Source organism: Bufo gargarizans, chromosome 1 (assembly GCF_014858855.1).
Source record: "Bufo gargarizans isolate SCDJY-AF-19 chromosome 1, ASM1485885v1, whole genome shotgun sequence".
Taxonomy (NCBI): Eukaryota; Metazoa; Chordata; class Amphibia; order Anura; family Bufonidae; genus Bufo; species Bufo gargarizans.
In genome coordinates, this window is record NC_058080.1 from 339,114,199 (window position 1) to 339,132,254 (window position 18,056).

The 18,056-nt window shown below is 42.4% G+C and overlaps 1 protein-coding gene across 1 annotated transcript in view; it reads left to right on the forward strand.

The window, feature by feature from the left end:
- DOHH (deoxyhypusine hydroxylase) overlaps nt 1-18,056 on the forward strand; it is a 99,926-nt gene that overhangs the window by 63,127 nt on the left and 18,743 nt on the right. Inside the window, exons 2-3 of the mRNA XM_044306548.1 lie at nt 2,780-2,856; nt 5,812-6,049. Of these exons, the coding sequence (XP_044162483.1) occupies nt 2,780-2,856; nt 5,812-6,049 (315 nt within the window). The remainder of the gene's footprint in view (nt 1-2,779; nt 2,857-5,811; nt 6,050-18,056) is intronic.

The window sequence follows — 18,056 nt, forward strand, 5'->3', positions numbered from 1 at the left end:
GAGAAAACTACAGGTTTTTGAAAGAGACCTTGAAAGTGAGCAGCTAAAATATTTTCCAAATCTAAAAAAGCATTTAGAAAATGCTACAGCATTTGCAGACAATCCTACCAGCCACCAGGAAATCTACAAGGAATTTTCTAGCATCCTAGCAGCTGCGAAGGTGAATTTTAGTAAAAGATTTTTACAATTCCGTAAATTGGAGACAACCCTGTGTTTTCTCACTTCTCCAGATAAAGCCAAATTTGAAGAACTTGATCTTTCCTGCTTAGACTGGTTAGATTTAGGAAGTCTGGAAATTGAGCTATTGGAATTTCAAGAAAGCTCTATCTGGAAAAATAAATTCTCTGACCTGCGTGAAACACTTGAGAAGATAGAAGGGATGACAAAGGACAGCACAGCTAGTTCTGAAAATGAGATCCTTAAAGTGTGGAATTCCCTGCCAAATAACTTTACGTCTATTAAAGCACTTGCGATTGCTTTACTTACTTTGTTTGGATCATCTTATGCTTGTGAGCAGCTGTTTTCAGCTTTGAATTATATCAAATCTGACATCAGAAACAGACTAACAGACGACCTCAGTGCTGCATGTGTTGCTCTCAAACTTACAAAGTATGAGCCAAGATTTGACAAATTGTCAGCATGCATACAACAGCAAAAATCACATTAATTGCAATATTTTACCTTTTTACTTTTCAATGAAAAGTTGTTTGTATCGTTGAAAGGTCTGTTGTATTTTTCTTTTAAAGCAAAAGATGTGAATGTATGAGTTTTCTAAAATAAAACCTCAACATTAAGGTTAAATTGCCATTGGCACTTTGTGATAAGTAAGTGGGTTTTGGGTTGCGATTTGGGCACTCGGTCTTTAAAAGGTTCGCCATCACTGCTCTATACCATTTGATACCATGTGAAAAAAATAAAACTCCAAAAAAGCCACATGTGTTCTTCATTTTTCCGGCACTGCAGTGGCCAGAGCCCCTCCGCCTCCTCTCTCTTCTCATTGGCGGCACAGTGGGGAGGGAGAGACTCCCTCATTCTCCACTGTGCTGCTGAAGAGAACATGGTGCGGCTGAGAGCAGCATGCGGTATGTTCTGATACTAGGCTGCGCACAATCGAACCGGGTACAAAAGTATTGATGATTCAATACCCGGTGCAACGCTAATGTGCCCCATAATTTGCGACTTTTTTTACTCCACTATTTTGGCGTGAAGACATTAATAAAAGCCCCTCAGAGTCTTTGTTAGGTCCCCTGCTGCCATGGCAGCCTACCGTCACCCTGAAGCACAGTTGTATGAGCGTCGATGGGGTGGCAGTAGAAGTCTTTTCCCTTCTAGTCACTTGAGTGGAAATGACCGAGGCATCTAAGGGGTTAAACAGCTAGGATCTCTACTCCAATCTTTCCCATTGGTGTGGGTTTTGTCTGACACCCCAAGTGACTGCAGCGGCACAGCCTCCAGTGCCATCACTGATGTATCATAAAGTCAGTTTGTGGGAACTTCATAGTCTCCATGATGTAACGGCACATCATATGGTGTTAAGGGAGCCTGTCGCCTCATTTTCACCATTTAACTAACAGCATTGCCCCACAGAGGAGTTAGGGTAAATGCACACAAACAGGATTTATTTGCGGAGAAATATGTGCACACATCAGTTGGTGTGGATTTGACTTCCCCATTGATCTGAATGGAGAAAATCAACCTGAAAGCTGGTCAGGAAAAAAAAAAATTGCCATGCTTGACTGCAGGTCAAAATCCGCACAAAGTCTGCATTGTGTACATGAGAATTTCAAATTCTTATAGACTACAATCTAAATGACTTGCAATGCAGATTTTCCGCATGCAAATCAGAGCTGAAAATCCACATGCAATCCTGATTGTGTGCATTTAGCCTGAAAACACATTCCAAACATACCTATGTATTTGTGTCTCTTTTATTTTCCTGGACATGATGGGGCGGGGGGGAGGGGGGGGGGAAATCTGGCAGGCTTTGTTCCAAGTGGATGTGGAATAAAGACACAAATACACACAGGTATGTCTGGAATGTGTTTGCGATCTTCTGTGGGGCAGTGCTGTTAGTTATATTGGTGAAAATGAGGTGACACCCTGTATGTGACTTCAGGAGACATTTTATAACTCCAGAAGCCTCTTACACAGAGCAGTCAGAATTGAGCTAACCTTAACAATATTTGAAGCTCTGCCTTCAATACCATAATTTCCATAGTTGGCAAAGCAGGCCCCCCAACTTCCCCAGTAGTCACAGCAGACCTTTCCTGTTTTCAGTTGTAACAGCAAGGTCTCTTGTACCCACCTCCTGCATACTCTAAGAATGTGCCCTTTACTGGTAGAAAGCTACATTTCAGTTGCGTTAGATACCAGCTCCTGTATTTTCTTATCTGCCTTGGTCTACTGTTGACAGAGACTGATGCAGAAGGTGCTGGCAGCGCTGTCGTTTTTATAACCACTCCTGTGTGTGATTTTCGTACGCCCATGACCACTTCTGCCAAAGTCTATCAACATTGAATAAAATTATTGGTCTCCAGGGCTAATACTTTGCATCAGCCTATTGACTAGGTTACAGGGTTTTCTCTATCTCCAATATATACTGTCTGCTGTATGGGCATGTGGATGTAAGTAAACAGAATCTCCATTTAGTCTTAGTCCCCACAGTTCCAGAGTAGGTGCTACTTACAACAGGATTAGCATTGTTAGACAAGCAACTGCATAATTCCAAAAGCAAATATGAGCATTAGAAAATGTGGTTTGCATTTTTATATTTAAACAGGTGAAGCTTTGGGGGCTATTGGAGATCCAGAAGTTCTAGAGCTGCTGAAAGAGTATAGCCGAGATTCCGTCATAGAGGTAATATTGAATATTTTGATTAGTGTGTTTATTCACTAGTTATTTGAATTTGTTTTATTGAACTCGCAGCGCAATGGGTGTTGATTTTTGATGCTATGAAAGCTTTAGAGTTCTGGGATGTATTGTATAACACTGACCTAATGCTGTCAGTTTTATTCAATACATTCTAGAACTGTAAGGGTTACTTAGCATCATAAATCCATATGATGCTAAGCACCCAGTCAGTGCCAGGAAGGTCAGTACGGGAGCTGTCGCAGACACACACTGCGTGTTCAGTGTGTTGAACTCGCTCATGGGAAAGCAACCGAATAGCTCCAGAACATGCCGATGATTCCTGATAATCCTGAGTTCTTGGCTGTCACTGACTTCTGTTCCTGATTTTGAGTTTGTTAGCTCATGAACATCAGGACTCATTGGCATATGCTGGAGCTGTGCAGTACAAGATTTTAGCAAATCTTCTGGTTCAATTAAATATAGTGAAGAAGCATTTTGCTGAGGGGATTTATCACTTTTATGGTGCCACTAGCGAGGACACCATGAAACTGGTGACAGATTTAACTGTTGTCACACGTCTGTGTTTTGAATGGGATCAGCAATGGCAGATTTCACTGGATTCAGTATTTTAAAAAGTCCGATACCATTTATGTGTATTTTCCATCCAAGTTATACAGACACTTGAGTCAAACCAAGGCACAGGAATAGAACATAAACAAAACAAAGGTCCTTGCCAGTCTGGGCACTAACTAAACAGTGGGGTTATCTCCCCAATATTCTCAGCATAAGTGCTCATGCCCACGAGCATAATGGCCCCGTGCCTGTGCTTCGGACCGCAAATTCATCTGCAATGCATGGGAACTGGCCTTGTGACCTCTGTTTGTGGATGCGAACATTGACTTGAATGGTTCAGCGATCCTCAAAATATGGCCAAAGATAGAACATGTTCTAACTTTTTCTGGTGTGGAGGCACAGATGGGAAGCCCACCGAATTGCTTCGTTGTGCTTCCGCTCCGCAAAAGATATGCGTAGTCCTGTGTTAGGTTGTATCTTGCTGATTTCGGAACCATTCAAGTCAACCACTGAGTGCACACGGCCAGTGCCCGTATATATTTGCGGACCTGCCATTTATGGTCCACTGAGTCATTACGCTTGTGTGCATGAGACCTAACACAGGAGGTTAGGTTTTACACAGCCAACAGATTATGCCGCTTTCAGGCTTCTGACACTGACAGTTTCAGCCCTATATTTATCCCCACAGTAATTAGCCCAGCATCTACACCTGAGATGGGATTACTTCAGGCTAATTTATACTGGAGTGGTAAGGGAATGCCAAGCGCCACTATCAAAACCTGCATACCATTCCTTTAAAAATCCTGGAACAACTCAGCTTTCCTAGATTCTTTTTACCTCACCCATTTGAGCATTCTTGGCGAGATATACACCCCCTCCAGTACTTTACCAACCACCATTTTACACTGTACTGTTATATAAAAAAAAAAATAATAATAAATTGTTTAATAGTGAAATTCCAACAAAAATATTTGTGGCATATTTAAAATATCTGTCTAGTTTGTGATGGTATAACCAGAAGGGACTCCCACTGGTATGATAATTGGGTGCCACTTGGCTGCAATTGCAGATTTGGGGCCTAAAGGGGTATTCCAGGTTTTTACTGGTAATGCTTATCAGGATAGGCCATTAAAATCTGATTATTGGGGGTCTGACACCCTGCAATCAGCGGTTTCCAAGCAGCGCCACAACTACATAACTCCATCCACTCTACAGTAGTTCCAGTACCACTGCAGAACAACTGATCGGGAATACATATTAATTAAAGGGAATGTTTTTACATTAAACATTTTTCAAAGAATTTTGGTGGTTATTTTTAATTGTCAATATTTACATTAAAAAAAAAAAAGTATCCTGCAGTTTTCACACTGTTACCTAGGGCTTATAATAGGTGCCATTTATTGGTCTGTATTGATCATTGCAGTTATGTGCTAATTACAGACATGGTTTTCCTGACAGATATCACCTATATATAGATAAAACAGGATCTACCAAAACTGTCAAAACTTATCTACTCCTTCCTGACAGGTCACAGAGCATGCCTGAAAAAATCTCCCATAGAAGTCAATGAGATGTCCTCCAGTTGATTGTGTCTATGGCCCATGTGTCTAAATGCTGTTAAGAACAGTCCAGGCAAAATGTTAGCCCCCATAATTATGTTCAGAAAATAGAAATTAAAAAATCTACAATCAAAAAATAAGAACAGATTAGAAAAAGGGATTTGTCTCTATATGCTTTTAACACATTCTTTTAAGTTTTAGTTTTTATGACACGGTAAAGAGCAGGAAGTAGAGGCTAGAAACAATTGAAAATGGCCATGAAATGGAAAAAATAAAAAGCTATGGCTCTTGGCATGCAAGCGTGAAAAAAATGATTGGTGCTTAAAGGGGTTATCTCCCTTCCACAAACAGCATTTATCACAGAGAAAGTTAATACAAGGCACTTACTAATGTATTGTGATTGTCCAAATTGACTCCTTCACTGGCTAGATTCATTTTTTAATCTCATTATACACTTCTCGTTTCAATAGTTATGACCACCCTGAAATCCAGCAGTGGTGGCTGTGGTTGCACCCTGTAGGAAAAAGACATCTATGCGAACTCCCAAGGTCCAGGTCACCATAGAGGCTAGTGCTTTTTCCTAAAGTGTGCAAGCACAGCCACTGCTGCTGGATTGCAGGCTGGTTGTAACCATGGAAACTAGCAGGGCATCTCTGGAATGTTCAGGCGTTTTTATCTTCTGAAAATACTAATGTGTACAGCGAATTAGATTGTGCCTTATATTAACTTTGTACACATGCTAAATGCCATTTGCTGAAGTGACACAACCCCTTTTAATGTTGGGATGGAAGAAACACGAGATGAAAGTGTACTTTGTTTTGATCTTTAGGTTGCAGAAACATGTCAGCTTGCCATTCAAAGGATAGAATGGTTTCAGAGTAATCCGGATGCACCTGATGATAACCCTTTCTTGTCAGTGGACCCTGCTCCTCCTTCTGAGGAAAGAGATGTACCATCTCTGCGTGCTATTCTATTAAATGACAACTTGCCGCTATTTGAACGATATCGTGCCATGTTTGCTCTTCGAAATATTGGAGGAAATGAGGCAGTTCTGGCATTAACAGATGGTGAGCCACCTAAGCTAAAACTGCATGTTTATATACCCAGATATAAAGATGATTTGAGTGTTTATATTCGCTCTTCCCCACGTTTTCTTGTGTAGAAAACTTGCAATTTTTGGCCGAGATCCTGCTTTGCACCAAAATTTGCAACTTTTTACAATTTTTTTAATACACTTGCAACTTATATAAAAAGTCAAGGGTGGTGGACCACAGTTGGGACAACCACAGCTCAACATATTCAAAGGGAACCTGTCGCCAGCAAACTACAGGGACCATGTTATAGAGCAGGAGATGCTGAGCAGATTGATTATATAATTTTACGGGAAATTATTCTGTGTAATAACTAATTTATTATTTAAGGCTGAATGCATACGGCCGTGAGCGGTCCATGGAACCGCGGCCTGGATTCCTGCTGAGAGCAGGAGCGCACGGCGTCATGGGTTGCTATGACGCAGTGTGCTCCCTGCTGCCGCCGCAGTACAGTAATACACTGGTGCGATCTATACCGTTTGCTTGGATCGACCACCAGAGGACACAGACAGCTCTGTAAGTAGCACCAAGCACTACACTACAACCTCCTCCCCCCCCCCCCCCCCCCGTCACTTTTTAACCCCTGATCACCCCATATAGACAAGTATAGGACATGTTCTATATTTTTGCGGACCCGGAAGTGCAGATCCGCAATTCTGGATCCGAGCGGGACAAAGTCTGTCCCCATAGAAATGAATGGGTCTGCAATTTCGTTCCGCAAAATGCGGAACAGAATTGCGGACGTGTGAATGGGGCCTAAGGGTCCCTTATCACCACCAGTTAGCTACTTGTTAGGTAGTCAGTGCCCAGCCCAACCGCACCGCAGTCACTGATTAGCGTCATCGCTGTCGCTAATCAGCACTAGTACTATATAGTATCTGTAAGTGATCAAGACTGATCGCAATCAGATCTATATCAGTACATTAGGATCACCTTAGGCTCTACAAAAAAACGCAGTGCTCGCCCGATCAGGCCTGATCTTGTGCGCACACTTGCGTTCAGTCCGCCCAACCGCAGAGACAGAAATGTTTTGTTTTTTTCTGATCACTGCAAAAACAGTAAAATCGCTATAAAGATCACTTTTGAGGGGCATGGCGAGTTCATAGAATTTATTTGTTTGTTTGTTTGTTTTGTTTTTTCTTACAAAGTCTCATTTCACTAACTTGTGCCAAAAATTGAATTTTACATGAACTCACCATACCCCTCACGGAATTTGGGCCCCTTTGCGCATTTTGGCTGCAAAAAAGTCTCACCCATGTGGTATTTCCATTTCGTCCACCATGACGGCTTACTATGAGATTGACCCTTGACCTCAGTGTTTCCTGTCCCTACGGGGGTCAACCACACAGAGAGCCCTCCTGGTGGAGGTGAAGAAAGTTTATTATTTTACAAATACCTAAGTATTTTTGTCCTCTCCCCCTGCCCTCCTGCGGTCTGGTCCAAAGCTGGATCCAGATGGAGGCGATCTCGCTTCTGTTCCAGGAGCCTGTATCCCTCCCCACAGTGCGGTCCCCCTTCCCCTATGTTGAGGAAGCTGACCGCAGGGAAGCAGCATGCTGAACGCTTACTCTGTGGAAGCCTCAGCATTACTCACGGCTCCTGGGGGCGGAGCTTGGGTGGAAGGGGCGGAGCTTGGGCGGGCACATGGCGATGACATCAGACGCCGGGCCGACTACTTGTGGCGGCAGATTCAAACAGGCAGTGGCATCGATCTGCCTCCGGACTCATAAACAGCACCTATGTCTGCTCCTAAAGCCCTGGACGCCCCTACAGCCCAGATGGACTCAAACTTCCTCGGCGACTCCAACAGTGAGTTCCCCTGTGGGGAAAAGACAAAAATAATGTATCCTTTTGACTTTACTTGCCTGTTTTGTCTATTGATACCTGGCTGCTCCTCTCTTATAGGGAGTTAAAGAGCCCAGAACAAGGTCTAAAGTGCAAATATGTGCAACTTGTAATAAAAGGCTTCCTGAGAATCGTAAAAAGAAGCTCTGCCAGAGTTGCATTAAAGATCTTATAAAAGAGGAGCAACCGTCAATTTTGTCTGAGGTCAAAACACTTATTCAAAACGAAATTAAGTCCTCCTTGGCCTCCCTCAGATCAGTCCCGTTCACACCTCCTACAAAAAACCTTGATTATCCGCTCCATCCTCCTCTGTTTCAGAGATTATGGACGAGGAGGCCTCCACCTCTAGACAGAATGTGGATCTGGACGTTCTATCAGAGGGTGAGATAACGGAAGATAGTAAAAAATGCTTATTTTCTTCCGAGGATATCGAGGAGCTATTAGGAGCTGTCAGAGCGACCATGGGGATTGAGGAGGTGAAGAAACCGAGGTCCGTCTTAGACGAGATGTTCGGGGGACTTAGAGCAAAAAAATCTAAAGTTTTTCCGATGAATGAAAATTTAAAGGACATGATTTTAGACGAGTGGACTGACCCTGAGAGGAGACTGGGTGTATCTCGTGAATTTAGAAACAGGTTGTTGTTTGATCCAGCGGATGTCAAATTATTTGAGACCCCCAAAATAGACATCTAAGTAGCAAAAGTAGTTAAGAAGACTTTCCTCCCATTTGAGGACTCTTCTCAACTACAGGACCCAATGGAAAGGAAAGCCAACTCTCTCCTAAAAAAATCCTGGGAGACTGCTATGTTTGGGGTCAAAACCAACATCTGTCGCGAGATCTGTGTTTTTGGCTCAACGAACTTGAAGAACATATCAAGAACAAGACACCTAGAGAGGAAATATTGAGCTCTATCCCACTCCTCAGGTCTGCCACGGCGTTCTTGGCGGATGCCTCGGCGGAATCAGTAAGGTTCGCCGCTAAGGATGCGGCCCTCACCAATTCTGCAAGAAGAGCTTTGTGGATGAAGGCCTGGGGAGGGGATAGAGCATCAAAAGCCAAATTATGCTCCATAGCGTTTTCTGGCGAATATGTTTTTGGGCCTGTATTAGACTCCATCCTGGAAAAGGCGGCAGATAAAAAGAAGGGGTTCCCGGAAGAGACCAAAAAGAAGCCCTTTCGTTCCTCCAACCCTCAAACTAGACCCTATAAGGGCAAAGGAAAGGTGGGTAGATGGAGTTACCAGAAGGGGGGGAAAGGCAGAGGGTTCCTTCTTAACCCCCAAAACAAACAAGCAGATAAACAATGACGCCAGAGTAGGGGGAAGACTGCGGAATTTTCTGTCCCAGTGGGAGTCCATTACAAAAAATCCATGGGCCCTAAACATAATTCAGGATGGTTACTGGATAGAATTTTCCTCAGCCCCTCCAAAAAGATTCAAAATAACCTCCTACAGCCCAAAAATTATAGAGAAAATCTGGCAGGGTATCCTGCAACTTATAGTCTCAGGCGTTGTGACAGAAGTCCCAAGTTCAGAAAGAGGAAGGGGTTGTTATTCCAGTCTATTTCTGGTACAAAAACCAGATGGTACCTTCCGCACTATTATAAATCTAAAAGAATTGAACAAAGCAGTGGCATACAGGAAATTCAAAATGGAATCCATAACATCCTTCATTCCTCTGATCAAAACAGGAGACTTCATGACGTCCATAGACTTAAAGGACGCGTACTATCATGTCCCCATAAACAGATCATCGCAAAAATTCCTCAGGTTTGCCCTAGTGGACAGCTCAGGAGTTGTAAGACACTTCCAGTTCACCGTGTTACCCTTTGAAATCTCATCTGCACCAAGGGTATTCACAAAACTAGTAGTAGAAATGATATCCCCCCCCCCCCCCCCCGAGAGCAGAGGGGATAAAAAATTTCCCATACTTGGACGACTTTCTGGTCCTAGGATCCTCAGAGCTGGAGACAACCAGCATTACCAGAGACCTGATGCGCAGGTTTTCAGACCTGGGGTGGGTGATAAACCTGAAAAAATCAAACTTAATCCCCTCTACCAAAATGAAATTTCTGGGGGTAATCCTGGACTCAGTCTCCCAGGTGACATCCCTCCCTCTGGAAAAAATGATGTCGTTTACAGAAAAAACTCAAATTCCGAAGTCAATCCCAGTGCTCCATTCGCAATGCCATGAGCCTCCTAGGTACAATGACCTCCTGCATAACAGCGGTGTCTTGGTCTCAGGCCCACACCAGGATTCTCCAATCTTGGATCCTGAGAATCTGGGACAAGAGACAGTGCTCTCTAGAGAAAAAAAATCCTCATCCCGAATCAGGTAAAGTCAGATTTAAAATGGTGGACGAAAGAGGAAAACCTGCAAAAGGGGTGTACCCTGGGTAAAAGATCCGGAGATTCTAATATGCACGGATGCAAGTGGTACAGGATGGGGAGCAAAAATAGGCTCGCTAAATTACCAGGGCACTTGGTCAGACGCCATGAAAAAATGTTCCTCAAACCACACAGAACTGGGGGCAATCTGGGAGGTGCTGAAGGTAGCACAGGACAAGGTCTCCAGAAAACACCTAAAAATCCTCTCGGACAACGTAACAGCCGTGGCATACCTGAAACATCAAGGGGGCACACGATCGTCAAGCCTAAAGGAATTGGCGGGAAGAATTTTTTCCTGGGCGGAAAAGAACGTTCTATCCATCACAGCTATCCACCTAAAGGGTACAGAAAACATACAGGCGGATTTTCTCAGCAGAGTAACCATAGATCCCGGGGAATGGGCCCTAAACTCAATCGTATTCGAGCAGATTACCAGGTGGTGGGGGACCCCCAAGATAGACCTGTTAGCATCAAAAAAGAACGCAAAGGTCCATCCCTTTTGCTCCCTAAACCCAAGAGACAACCCTTGAGCGACAGACATTTTCAGTCAGGTGGTCTTGGGATCTAGCCTATGCTTTCCCCCCTTTGCCATTAATACCCAGAGTGCTGCAGAAAATAAGATCGGATCCGGTAACTGTAATACTGGTTGTCCTGTTCTGGACAAAAAGTAATTGGTTCCCAGTGTTAAAAGAACTAGCTCTGGAAGAACCATGGATAATCCCCCCCCCACAGGAGGATGACTATCAGCCTGGATCCTGAACGCAAAATCCTAAAAAGCAGAGGGCTATCAGAAAAGGTCAATAACACCCTTAAGTCCAGCAGGAAAGAAGTTACTTCTGCAATATATCTTAAGATATGGAAAAAATATTGTAGTTGGCTAGGCCAGACTCCTCCCGTGAACTCTTCTCCAAATATTAAGTGCTGGATTTCCTCCAACGAGGGTTAGACCTGGGCCTTAGACCAAGTACTCTCAAAGTACAGATCTCTGCCTTAGGGGCTTGTTATGATACAGACTTAGCCAGTCATAGGTGGATAAGGAGGTTTATAAAAGCTGCCTCAAGATTGAGACCTTGCCTAACTCCTAGGACGCCTCAATGGGATCTAAACTTGGTACTAAGAAATCTTACAATTTCACCTTTTTTCTCCTATACAGGATATATCCCTCAAGCACCTATCTTTTAAAAGCAGCCTTCCTAGTGGCAATTACTTCAGCCCGACGCCTGGGTGAAATCCAGGCGCTGTCCTGCAGGGAACCATACCTCACTATCTTCCCGGACAGAATAGTTCTACGTTTAGACCCAGGTTTTCTCCCAAAAGTGGTGTCGAACTTTCACAGGGACCAAGAGATCATCCTTTCCCAAGGACTGCTCATCACAAGATCAGTTCCAACTCCTGGACGTTAGAGATACTATCATACAATACCTAGAGTCAACAAAGGAATTTAGGAAAGATGATAACCTTTTCATCCAGTATGCAGGTCCAAATAGAGGAAAAAAGGCATCCAAAGCCACGATCGGCAGATGGATCAAATCTACTATTATCTGCTGCTATCAGAAGTCGGGTCTAGATAGCCCCACGAATATAAAAGCCCACTCTACAAGAGCTATGGCGTCTTCTTGGGCAGAAAAAGGTGGTGTCTCCCTAGACAAGATTTGTAAAGCGGCCACCTGGTCGAATATAAGTACTTTCATCAAACATTACCGAATTAACGTCAGCTTCTGCGGATTTAACCTTCGGTCAGAAGGTTCTACAAGCAGTTACCCACCCTGTCTAATCTGGTAGTTCTCATAGTAAGCAGTCATGGTGAACGAAATGGAAAGACCGTAATTAGACTTACCGGTAATTCTGTTTCCTTGAGTCCACCATGAGATTTAAGGAGGGGTTGAGTATGAATTAATACAAAAAAAATAAAATAAAATAAATATAAAATTTAAAAAATTAAAATGTTTTTATATTCATATTGCCTAGGTTAAGGCTACACCTACTTGGTAATTTGGAAAGCACTGAGGGTGAGTGTGGGTGGTGGCCTTTTAAACTCTGTGTGTTCCTGCCCCTACAGAGGTTAAGGGTCAATCTCATAGTAAGCCGACATGGTGGACTCAAGGAAACAGAATTACCGGTAAGTCTAATTACGGTCTTTCCGTACTCAGAAGAAGTGGGGCAATGTGTTTTGGGGTGTATTTTTACATATACCCATGCTGAGTGAGAGAAATATCTCTGTAAATTGACAACTTTGTATAAAATTTTTAGAAAAAGTTGTCATTTACAGAGATATTTCTCACACACAGGATGAATATGTGTGAAAAGACACCCCAAAAACACATTGCCCTACTTCTCCGGAGTACGGCGATGCCACATATGACAGAATTTGTAGTCAGACGGATCCGTCCAGACTTTACATTGAAAGTCAATGGGGGACGGATCCGTTTGAAATTACACCATATTGTGTCAACGTCAAACTGATCCGTCCCCATTGACTTACATTGTAAGTCTGGACGGATCCGTTTGGCTCCGCACGGCCAGGCGGACACGAAAACGCAAGCAGCGTTCGGGTGTCCGCCTGCTGAGCGGAACGGAGGCCAAACGGAGCCATACTGATGCATTCTGAGCAGGTCTGAATCCACTCAGAATGCATTGGGGCTGTACGGATCAGTTCGGGGCCACTTGTGAGAGCCTTCAAACGGAACTCACAAGCGGAACCCTGAACATAAGTGTGAAAGTAGCCTTAGTGGAATATGAGACTTTGTAAGAAGAAGGAAAAAAAATAAACATTTTCCGCTAACTTGTGCGGATTTTTATTTTATCAAAGACACGTAGCACAATAAATTCTGACACAAACTTGTATAGAAATGTTAATTATATTTGAACAATTTAACCAGAGAAAGTTAAAAATAAACTTTTTGGGAGAAAATTGCTGTCTATTTTGATATCAGAAAAATAAAAAATCTCAGCAGCAATCAAATGAAAGCTGTATTTGTGAGAAGAAAAGGAGGTAAAATTAATTTGGGTGCCAAGTTGCATGACCAAGCAATAAACCGTTAAAGTTGTGAAGTGCCCATTTGTAAAAAAGTGCCTGGTCACTAGGCGGTATAAACCTGTGGTCCTTAAGTGGTTAAGGCTAGGTCTACACGACGACATTTTGTAGCACGACAATTTTTATAATGGTAGTCTATGGTGTCGCACTGCAACATGCGACATACTGCGATGCGACAGTCGCAAAAAATCCAGCATTTATTTTTGGGAGATGTTACAAGGCTTAGAAGTTTAGAAGTAAATCTTGAAATTTCAAAAACCAACTTTTTGACTCCTTAAAGACACAGCCTTATTTCATCAATGTCACTTTAAGCGGTGATAACTTTAAAACTCTTTCTTATCCAGGCCATTCTGAGATTATTTTTTTTCGGCACATATTGTACTTCATGACACTGGTAAAATGGAGTAAAAAAAATAAAATATCATTTTTAATTATAAAAAAAATACCAAATTTGGGAAAAGTAGCAAATTTCCAAGTTTCAATTTCTCTACTTCTATAATACATAGTAATACCTACAAAAATAGTTATTACTTTACATTCCCCATATGTCTACTTCATGTTAGGCTCATTTTCGGTATGACCTTTTATTTTTGGGGCATGTTACAAGGCTTAGAAGTTTAGAAGTAAATCTTGAAATTTCTCAAATTTTCAAAAACCAACTTTCTAAGGACCAGTTCAGGTCTGAAGTCACTTTGTGAAGCTTAAATGATAGAAACCACCCAAAAATGACCCCATTCTAGAAACTACACCCCTCAAGGTATTCAAACGTTGTTAACCCTTTAGGTGTTCCACAAGAATTAATGGAAAATAGAGATACAATTTCAAAATTTCACTTTTCTGGCAGATTTTCCATAAAAAAATAAAATAAAATTCCAGTTACAAAGGAAGGGTTAACAGCCAAACAAAACTCAATATTTATGGCCCTGATTCTGTAGTTTACCGAAACACCCCATATGTGGTCGTAAACTGCTGTACGGGCACACGCCAAGGCGCAGAAGGAAAGGAATGCCATATGGTTTTTGGAAGGCAGATTTTGCTGGACTTTATATATTTTTTTTTTTGTTTTGTTTTTTGACACCATGTCCCATTTGAAGCCCCCCTGATGCACCCCTAGAGTAGAAACTCCAAAAAAGTGACCCCATTTTAGAAACTATGGGTTAGGGTGGAAGTTTTTTTGGTACTAGTTTAGGGTACATATGATTTTTGGTTGCTCTATATTACACTTTTTTTTGTTATTTACAACATTCATCTGACAGATCATGTGGTATTTTTCTAGAGCAGGTTGTCATGGACACGGCGATGCCTAATATGTATACAATTTTGTTTGTTTATGTAAGTTTTACACAATGATATAACATAAAAAATCATGTTTTAGTGTCTCCATAGTCTGAGAGCCATAGTTTTAAGTTTTTGGGTGATTATCTTAGATGGGGTCTCATTTTTTTTGTGGGATGAGATGACCAATTGGCACTATTTGGGGTGGACTTTTTGATCGCTTGCTATTACACTTTGTGATGTAAGGTGACAAAAAATGGTTTATTTAGCACAGTTTTTTTTTCTTTTTTTTACAGTGTTTATCTGAGGGGTTAGGTCATGGGATATTTTTATAGAGCCAGTCGATAAGGATGCGGTGATGCCTAATATGTATACTTTTTATTTTATTTATGTAAGTTTTACACAATAACAGCTTTTTTAGAACAAAAAAATGTTTGTCTCTATATTCTTAATTATATTTTATTTTTTTGGGCGATTGTCTCAGGTAGGGGCTCATTTTTTGCGGGATGAGGAGACTGTTAGATTGGTACTATTTTGGTGGGCGTACGCCTTTTTGATCCTGTGCTGTTGTACTTTTTGTGATGTAAGGTGACAAAAAATTGTTTATTTAGCACAGTTATTTTTTACAATGTTCATCTGAGGGGTTAGGTCATGTGATATGTTTATAGAGCCGATCGATACGCACGCGGCGATCCCTAATATGTCTGGTTTTTTTCCCTACTTTTTGCCCAATTTTTTTTATATTTTATTTTTTAACTTTTATTTTTTCTCCCACTTTGGGACTTGGGGGTCTAATCCTTTACAATGCATTCCAATACTTCTGTACTGGAATGCATTGGCTGTATGAGTAATACTGTGTGTATTAGGCCTCGTGCAACAGAAGCCGTTTGTGGAACGGAACGGGCGCCGGCAATATAAATGCCTATTCTTGTCCACAAAGCGCGGACAAGAATTGGACATGTTATATATTTTTTTGTTGGCAGGGCCGCAGAACTGTGTCCGCATGCTGTCCGCATCTTTTGCGGCTCCATTGAAGTGAATGGGTCCGCATCCGAGCCAAAACGGCGGCTCGGATGCGAACCCAAACAACGGCCGTGTGCATGAGGCCTTACTCGTACAGCTTCCGGCCTGTGAGATCCAGGGGGCTGGATGTCACCGGCTCGTCACAGGAAGGCAGCGGTGATGCCTCAGGAAGGCATAGCGCTGCCTTCCATGCCATTGGGTCCCTCCTACAGCCCCATGGGGACCCAATGGCACCGCTGCCCGCACCATAGAAAGCTGCAAACCGCAGGTCTGAATTGACAAGGGGGCGGGTCACGGATGTGATCAGGATTTGAAATGAAGATTTTGGCCTTGGATAACAAGACAAAGCTCTCCCACGTTGAGACATTGTTATTTCCTGGTGACAGGATATGAAACTAGCTACATTGATCCTAAATAGGAATCTTTCATATACAGTTTCTAACCAACTATGTTTCTAACCAACTAGGTTTTTAACGCCCAGCGCTGTACATGTACGTCGCAAGGTCCGTGGGGATCTGGGGAAGGATTTGGGGGAATCGCGGCACCATGCCTGCTCTTACCATCAGGCAGCCATGCCGGGTAAGGGCAGCATGGTGCTGCACCGCCCCCCTGCAGCTCCCAGCGCTGCGATTGGTCAATCAATGAGATTGGCACATCGCAGCGCAGGAAGCTGTCAGAGGCGTCTGGAGGTGGTCAGGGGGAGGTGGCAGGTGCTGAACAAGCCAGCACTGATCACCTCCGAGGTAAGGCAGGGGACAACAGTGTTTTGGGTCCCCTGGCAGCTCTGCTATTGGCTGGAACAACGCTCTAGCCAATGGCAGCCCAGGAAGAGGCAGAACTTACCAGCTAGAATGGCTGCTTGCAGGGGACTTCTGTGCCTTTCTGTGCTGCTTGTGGCTTGCTGGAACTTGTGGTGCAAACCACTGAGATTTAACCCCTTCCTGCTGAAAAGAAGAAAGCATACAATATCTGGAAAGAAACAATATCTGGAATAGCTGCACAGATTTTAACGTTTTACCCTTTTTTTTTTTTTTTTTTTTTTTTAGATCCCTTACGGACGCAATTTGGTCCGTGCACTTTTTTGGGTCTTAACTTTTTTTTTTTTTTTTTTTTTTTTACCATTTTCCAGCTCTGCACAACTTTTTCTGCGTGCAAGCTGTGACAGCCAAGTGCTGTTGAGTGCATACCTGCCTGATCAGCACCTGGGGATTATTTGTGCAGTATTTTTGCCAAATTTTTCATTTTTTATTTTATTTTTTTGTTTAAAAAGTAGGGCATATATATTTCTATATATACAGTGGATATAAAACATCTACACTCCTATTAAAATGTCAGATTTCTGTGATGTAAAAAAAATTAGACAAAGATAAATCCTATCGGAACTTTTTCCACCTTTTACGCTTACCTACAAACAGTACAACTCAATTGAAAAACAAACTGAAATCTTTTAGGTAGAGGGAAAATTAAATATAAAAACAAAATAATATGGTTGCGTAAGTGTGCACACCCTTAAACGAATACTTTGTCGAAGCACCTTTTGATTGTATTACAGCACTCAGTCTTTTTGGGTATGAGTATCAGCATGGCACATTTTGACTTGGCAAGATTTGACTGTGCCATTCGATGACTTGTGCCATTCCAAAACTTTAATCTTCTTCTGGTGAAGCCATTCCTTTGTTGATTTGGATGTATGCTTTGGGTCATTGTCATGCTGAAAGATGAAGTTCCTCTTCATGTTCAGCTTTCTAGCAGAAGCCTGAAGGTTTTGTGCCAATATTGACTGGTATTTGGAACTGTTCATAATTGACTCTAGATTAACTAAGGCCACAGTTCCAGCTGAACAAAAACAGCCCCAGAGCATGATGCTGCCAGTACCATGCTTCACTGTTGGTATAAGTGTTCTTTTGATGATATGTTTGGTGCAAAAACAACACTGCACATATTTTGGAATTATGGCCAAAAAGTTAAACCTTGGTTTCATCAGACCATAATGCCTTTTCCCACATGCTTTTGGGAGACTAGATGTTTTTCTCAGTAAAAAAAGGCTTTCGTCTTGCCACTCTACCGCATAGCCCAGACATATGAAGAATACGGGAGATTGTTGTCACATGTACCACACAGCCAATACTTGCCAGATATTCCTGTAGCTCTAATGTTGCTGTAGGCCTCTTTGTAGCCTCCCAGACCAGTTTTTCTTCTCGTCTTTTCATACATTTTGGAGGGTCGTCCAGTTCTTAGTAATTTTATTGTTGTGCCATATTTTCTCTACTTGATGATGATTGTCTTCACCGTGTTCCATGGTATTTCTAATGCCTTGGAAATTGTTTTGTACCCTTCTCCTGACTGATACCATTTAACAATGAGATCCCTCTGATGTTTTGAAAGCTCTCTGTGGACCATGGCTTCTGCTCTGTGTGGCG